Here is a 6,766-nt window from a genome sequence, read left to right as displayed (position 1 = left end):
GTAACAAATGCTGTGTAAAGAAAGGAATCAGTGAATGTGATGGTGAGTGGGAAAAGGATCGTGAAGTGTAAATGTCTGCTAATTTCTTAGTCATGAATCAATGGACTCTTGCATTGCATCTCATTCTGCCCATTTCATGTAGGAGGCTGTGTATCTCAAAGAAAGTGCTGAACAGGACCACCCCCCACATCACTCCTCCTTGTAGCTTCTCAACAATGAGGGATTTCCTGGAACTTCTGGAACTTAGTACTCCTTATGGGAACTGCAGAGTAAACTACTAACTCCACACAGTAGCAACCCAAGAAAGTTAATGGATTTGAAGGGGGAGGGAGCAAGGAAAGACAGAAATAAACATTTGAGTACCTGTGCCAGAGGCTTCACAGTCTTCTTCCTGCCTTCGTGATTATTTTTCCCAATAATGCTGAATGTGTATCACATAGCAATCTCTAGTTTAGGGTGTTGTCCCATTGATAACAAAATGTATTCAAGGTATCTAAGGTATGGCACACTGGAGGCCCTCACTAAATGAGGCTAGTAATAGTTCCTTTTGTCAGTTGGGGAAACTGAGGCGCGGAGCAGTGCCTATAAGAACACTGCCAGGATTCAATCCCTGGTTGAGTTGAAGTCCTGAGCTCCTTCCTTCCTTTAATTTGCGAACCTATAGATTATGCAGCTCTTCACAGAGCTTTCTGCTGGTAAGAGTGTTCAAGTCCTGTTTAACATCATATAATGTTTATTATTTCAGTGTCCTATGGTTCCTACTTTTCATGGCCACAAAAGCACTTCAAATCTATGTTTGAGAGCCTTATTTAAATGTTATTCAAACTATTGTGTGAGAAGAAACAGGCCTCTAAGGAAATTAGTCTTTTTCCTGGCACAAGGACTGGTTAACTGATTAGTTAACAAGTAACTGGTAACAAGGAGGAAGAGAATATCTTCTCTTCTCCCCAAATTGCTTTCCTCTCATTGCCAAGATCTTAGGTACCTAACACTCTCATTCTGCCCCCTGCTGCTTCTGGGTAAAGGAGAGGAATTAGGGGGCCCAGTGCAGACCCACACCTAATCAGGAGTACCAGAAAGACAAAAGGACCCCTTGAATGGGCTCTAGTAGCCACAGGTGAGCGACTAAGCCAGCTTTGGCCTGGACAGAGAAGCCAAAGGAAAAAGACGTCCCATGGGTATCTTGAAATCAGTTTTCCTGGAGTCTGAAAATGAAATGTAGGAAATGGTTTCACCCTAGGAGAGGCATCCATGGAGTCTAGGGGTTATTACTGACTTTTATCGAGTATTCACTAGGTTGCTAGATTTCTACGCTGCAAAGCAGGAGTTCTTAATACGTAAAGAGAAAACCAAAGCACAGCGGGGTTAAGTAGCTTGTCCAATGTCCCACTAAGATTAAGTGGGATTAACTGGCTCAACCGGGATCAGTGAGAAAGGTACTATTTCTTTTGCTTGAATATTACTCTTCAAAAAAGGCAAATCTGACTCAGGGTTTTCATGTTTGCCGTTTTAGATGTTTACAACAGAAAAAGGGTGCGGTATTCAAGTGTGCAGTCAATTTCTGAGGAAGCCCAGAGCACACACTGGTGGATGGGGGTCATCAGGCAACTAAGGGACTTACTGCCACCTAGTGGCCACCTGTGCCTGTCCTAGCGAGGCGGCCAAGAATACCGGGCCTGCGGGGGGCGCAGGTCTGCGCTACAAACCAAACCTTATGAAGGTAGAGTCCATCAAATACATGTATTCACTCCTATTTGTGAAGGTTATTGTCAAATCAATGTGATCTGAGCAGTCAAGACCATTTTTCAGTGACTGCCCCCCAACCTTCCTCCCTCATCCCTATCATCTTGGGAGAATTTGTGAGTTCCTCTTGCTACTATACCCCCAGGGTGAACTCCTAGTAGGGTACAATTTCCTGAGGCCAGTCTCCTTATCTGTATCCCCCCTGAGGGTCTGTGAGCATTCTGACCAGGGGCAGGGACTTGTCTTATTCATCTTTATACCCTAAGTGCCTACACATGGCCTGACCCAGAGGAGGTCTCCAATGAATGTTGGTTGAATGAATACAAGTGAATGATTTGACCCAAACTTATCATCACTCTGTATGATCCAGGCCAGGAAGGAAGCAGCAGTTTATTCAAATACTCTAGTAAACATTTTGGAGGGCTGGGCGGAGGAATGGAGGGGCTTCTCAGGAAAGTGTCCAGGGTAGGGCGGGGGCCCGGGCCAACAGCCCGCTCATAGGGCAGCAGATGCCCGGAACTTCTGGGTCAAACAGAACACGGCAGCCGTGAGGGCCGTGCACTGACGGGCCAAGAGTTTCACACTCAGGTCGTGGTAGCCTCTCTCGCAGGTCAGCTTAGCCGCCTCCACGAACTGATGGTACGTGTACACCACATCCCTCAGGTTCCCTGCCGCCTCTCGGTGGCGGCTGGAGCAGCGGCCGCAGTCTGTGAACTGGAAGCACAGGCTGGCCAGCTGGACCAGGTGCTGGAAGGTGTCCCGCACAGCGCCCTGCATCTCTTCTGGGGACTGGTCCATTCGGATCACATGTTGACAGCTCGACAGGAGCTTCTGGGAACCCATGCAGAGGCGGCTCCGGCTTTCTAAAAAGTGCCAGCTGCACTTCTCGGGGGGATGTCTGTTCCCATTCCCCCAGGAAGCGTCTAGAATATCTTGTAATTCCAGTAAGCTCTCGGTGAGTTGCATGAAGCCCTCTGGGCTGCTGGCAGGGACAGCTTTCAGCTGTCTCAGAGCCCTGGAGCAGTACTCTGGCCAGATGTGGCTCCTCCTCGACAGGGGCTCAGCGCTGCAGCTGTGGGCCCTGGCAGGCCTCCAGGGCAGGGCCAGCCGGCTGCCTGCAGAGGGCGGTGAGGTGAGGGGGGCTGTGGGGTGCACTTCCAAGTCCCTGTCTTCTTCCTCTGCGTCTGGCTGCAGGCCCCGGAAGCACGTGGCATACGAGAACTGGCAGCTGCACTGCTCCATCCCAATCCTGGGGGCCATCGTTTCATTCGCACCCACAAACCCCAAAGACGTGGCCATCCTGAGGCGGGCAGGAACTTTAGGATGGCTTTCTGGGGCAAAGCACAGGAAAGACTTCTCAGCTGGAAGGCTGACGCTAGGGATTTTGCCTTTGTTTTCTGATAGGGAACAATGGTTTGAACCTTCTAAGTGGGGCTCCTTTTGGGGAAATGCTAGTGCCTTTGGCAGAGAAGGGCCTGGATTAAAAGAGATCTGCTGCGCAGGGTCCCTAGGGGCTGTATCTTCCCCTATCACATGGTTAAGTGGCTTGGTCTTGACCCCCTCCAGAGGGAAGACTGATGGAATGGTCTGATCCCTAAGCAAGAAGTCAGGGTCTAAATCCAGCTCTTCCAATAGCTTTTGGTCTTGGGCCTGGCAGGCTTGACTTAGGGTTTCTCTGCTTTGTCCTTTGGGATCTGTGGGGGAATGTGGCAGGATCTGCTCAGTTTCTGTTATAAGAGACTTCAAGGAGAGGGATGCTACTATTCTACCAGCTGGGGCACTGACACCAGTAGTCTGTGGCACAGCATTCGACAGGTCACCCTTGGCGTCACCTGAATCTTGCCCAGACCCATCATGAAATAAGCTGGTGCCATATTTGTTTGTAACTTCTCCATCATGTCCCAGGGGTAGCTGTCCTGGTTGTTCCTCCTCCATAGGGAAAGAAGCCGTCTTCTCTCCTGAATTTATTATACATTCACTTCCAGGCGTGACTGGAGGAGACAACGGAGGCTCTGTGCATTTGGGGGCAGTTTCTTGCATAGGATTTGTAAACAGAGAACCCAGTCCTGTTTCCAACTGGACTCCCCCTGGCTCTAGAGTGTCTGCTGGAGAGGCATCACGTGGTCCTGGGCTAATGGGCAGGCAGCCTCTATCTGGGTTTGGGTCAGCACTGGAGAGGGAGGAGGTACCGTCCCCAAGCTCCAGGGTGAGTTCTTTGGGGGCATTCCCATCCGACTGTTGAAATGGAGACAAGGTTTGGGAAGGCTCTGCCTGAGCATTATCTGCACCAGATGAACCTGGGTTGGAACAGGGAGGGGTATTTGCTGGGGAATTGGCAACAGTGGCAGTCGGGGGGGCATCCCCAGAACTCTCTTTATGGTTGGGGTCAATCCGGAGGCGAATGGCAGAAATAGAAGATACTCGAGAGTCGATGACTGACTTGGTTTCCATGGTCTCGGGCTCCATCTCCATGACCCGGGAGGCTGGGTTTTTGCTCTTGGTCTTCCTCAAGGGGCCCAGCAGCCCCAGAGCCTTTGTCTCTAGGAGGCCGGGCTCACCTTGCATGTCCTGCAGAGAGGACACAGTTGGGGATGGTGCGCTGAGGGCCAGATAAGTCTCCCTGTTGTAGTAGCACACGTCGTCCACACTCTCCAGAGAGGCTGAGGGCACTAGGGGAAATGAGACCTGACAGGTGTAGTCCGTCTGCAAGAAAGACCTTCTTTTCCTCAGTGTCTTGGCATACTTCTTCACCCCTCCCCTTCTGCTTGGTTCTCTTCCATCTGGCCCAGGATTCAGGCTGTCCTCAGGGGCGTAAGTACTAAATTTATTCTTTAAGCTTGTGGCACTGGGTTCTGCAGCAGGAACAGCTCTGGGCCCTAAGAATCAAGAAAGGAAAGAGTACATGAAACAAAGAAAAACAAAGAGACTTAGAGAACTTGGGCTCAGGACTCAGGGTTGCCTGGGTTCAAATCCTGGCTGGGCTGGGTAACCTTAGGCATGCTAAATCTTGACCTCCTCAGTGTACTCATCTAATAAATGGGGATAATAATAGTGGGAGACATTTTTTTGATTCTTGGTTGCCCACGACCCATTTTATTGTCTTTGGTCACAGTAGCAAATGAAATAAAAATCAGTACCAAAATGAAAATGAGATGAATAAAATCTCCCCAGTGGTTACAGTCTGTTGGAACCCTTCATGACAGCTCCCTATCCACAATCAGCCAAGTAGCCAGATTTAGAACCTAGAAAGTCAGCCACAAATTTCCTAGATTCTTGCACTTGAACACATAGATTTAAAATAATAATAATAAGGGGCACCTGTGGGGCACAGTCAGTTAAGTTTCCAACTCGTGGTTTTGGCTCAGGTCGTGATCTTGAGATCATGAGATTGAGCCCCACATCAGTCTCTCTCTCTCTCTCTCTGCAGAATAAGTCAATAAATCTTTAAAAAATAAAATAATAATAATAATAATAATAATAATAATAATAAACAGAGTCCATCCTTTGCAGCCACAGTCTCCTGATAACAATGAGGAATCCTGGGGCGCCTGGGTGGCTCAGTGGGTTAAAGCCTATGCCTTCAGCTTGGGTCATGATCCCAAGGTCCTGGGATCGAGCCCCACATCTGGCTCTCTGCTCTGTGGGGAGACTGCTTCCTCCTCTCTCTCTGCCTGCCTCTCTGCCTACTTGTGATCTCTGTCTGTCCAATAAATAAATAAAATCTTAAAAAAAATGAAACAATGAGGAATCCTGTCACACAGTCTCTAGGCGTGGTAACTGCCAGCTCTTCACCTTTGCTAGCAATTCTTTAAGCTCTCTGACATCTTTCTAACACTGTTTCTTTGTACTTACATCGACCCAAGTCAGTCAGTGCCTGTGGTAATGGGCAGCACCGCACTCCCACACAGGTTCGGCGAAACGGTGCATATCAAGCTCCCAGAACAAGGTCTGTGTCTAACAGCAGGTCAGTGACACGAGCTGCCACCACCCCTGGTCTCATGGCCACTATGTGTGAGGATTCTGAGGGAGCTTTCTCTTCACAAAGAGTGTCACAGTTCCAGCCATCCGGGTGGCTCAGTCAGTTAGGCGTCTGACTCTTGGTTTCAGCTCAGGCCACGATCTCAGGGTTGTGGGATGTAGTCCTGTGTTGGGCTCCGCACTCAGCAGAGTCATCTTGTCCATCTTCCTCTGCTCTTCCCCCCACTTACAGGCTCTTTCTCTCTCAAATAAATAAAATTTAAAAAAAAAATCACAACTTCACAGGTGTGAGTGGTTTTGTGAATACCAGGATGGACCTTTCTGAATAGAGAAGTCCTTTGTGAAGAAGTCCAGGGAATCAGCCAGAGGGAATCAGGATCATATCCTAGCCCTTGAGAATCTGAGGGCTCTTAGACCAGTAGTTTCCAATCTGGCTGCACCTCATTAAAAACCTTATCAAGGGGCGCCTGGGTGGCTCAGTGGGTTAAGTCTCTGCCTTCGGCACAGGTCATGATCTCAGGGTCCTGGGATCGAGCCCCATATTGGGCTCTCTGCTCAGCAGGGAGCCTGCTTCCCCCTCTCTCTCTGCCTGCTGCTCTTCCTACTTGTGATATCTCCTTCTCTGTCAAATAGATAAATAAAATCTTAAAAAACAAACAAAACAAAACCTTATCAACTCCTAGGCTGCTCCTCACACCTCCTCAATCAGAATCTTGGGGGCTACCACCAAAAAGGTGTAGTATTTAAACCTGGTCCCTTGGGTGATTTTGATGCCCACCCATGTTTTGGAACTGCTACCCTAGACCACCTACAGTCACTCACCAAGCGTGTTTCTGAGGCTGAAAAAGGGAGAGGCTCCCATGGTGAGTCAGGCGCCAGACCAAAACTTCGGCTCAGAGGTTCCAATTCTGGGCTCTCTCCCCAGCCCCTCACTGACTGCTTGTGAGAAAGGGGAGTGTCCAGTATGGACATTATGTCCAGCTGGATTCCTATAATGGAAGAGCTTGACTGATGGTCTCTGTTATGCCCTTATCTTGACCCCTGC

The 6,766-nt window shown here is 49.2% G+C and overlaps 1 protein-coding gene across 1 annotated transcript in view; it reads right to left on the bottom strand.

Moving 5' to 3' along the window:
- Positions 1-2,115: 2,115 nt before the first annotated feature.
- The window catches only part of FRMPD1 (FERM and PDZ domain containing 1), a gene marked incomplete at its 5' end in the record, with an annotated part of 49,001 nt that continues 44,350 nt past the window's right edge, over positions 2,116-6,766 (bottom strand). The window contains one exon of the mRNA XM_080820618.1: positions 2,116-4,619. Within this exon, the coding sequence (XP_080676744.1) occupies positions 2,239-4,619 (2,381 nt within the window). The 3' untranslated portion in view covers positions 2,116-2,238. The remainder of the gene's footprint in view (positions 4,620-6,766) is intronic.

The sequence above is a fragment of the Martes martes genome (assembly GCF_963455335.1).
Source record: "Martes martes genome assembly, chromosome: 12".
Taxonomy (NCBI): Eukaryota; Metazoa; Chordata; class Mammalia; order Carnivora; family Mustelidae; genus Martes; species Martes martes.
Note: the sequence above shows the minus strand (reverse complement) of the source record. Positions and strands in the feature narration are given on the sequence as shown.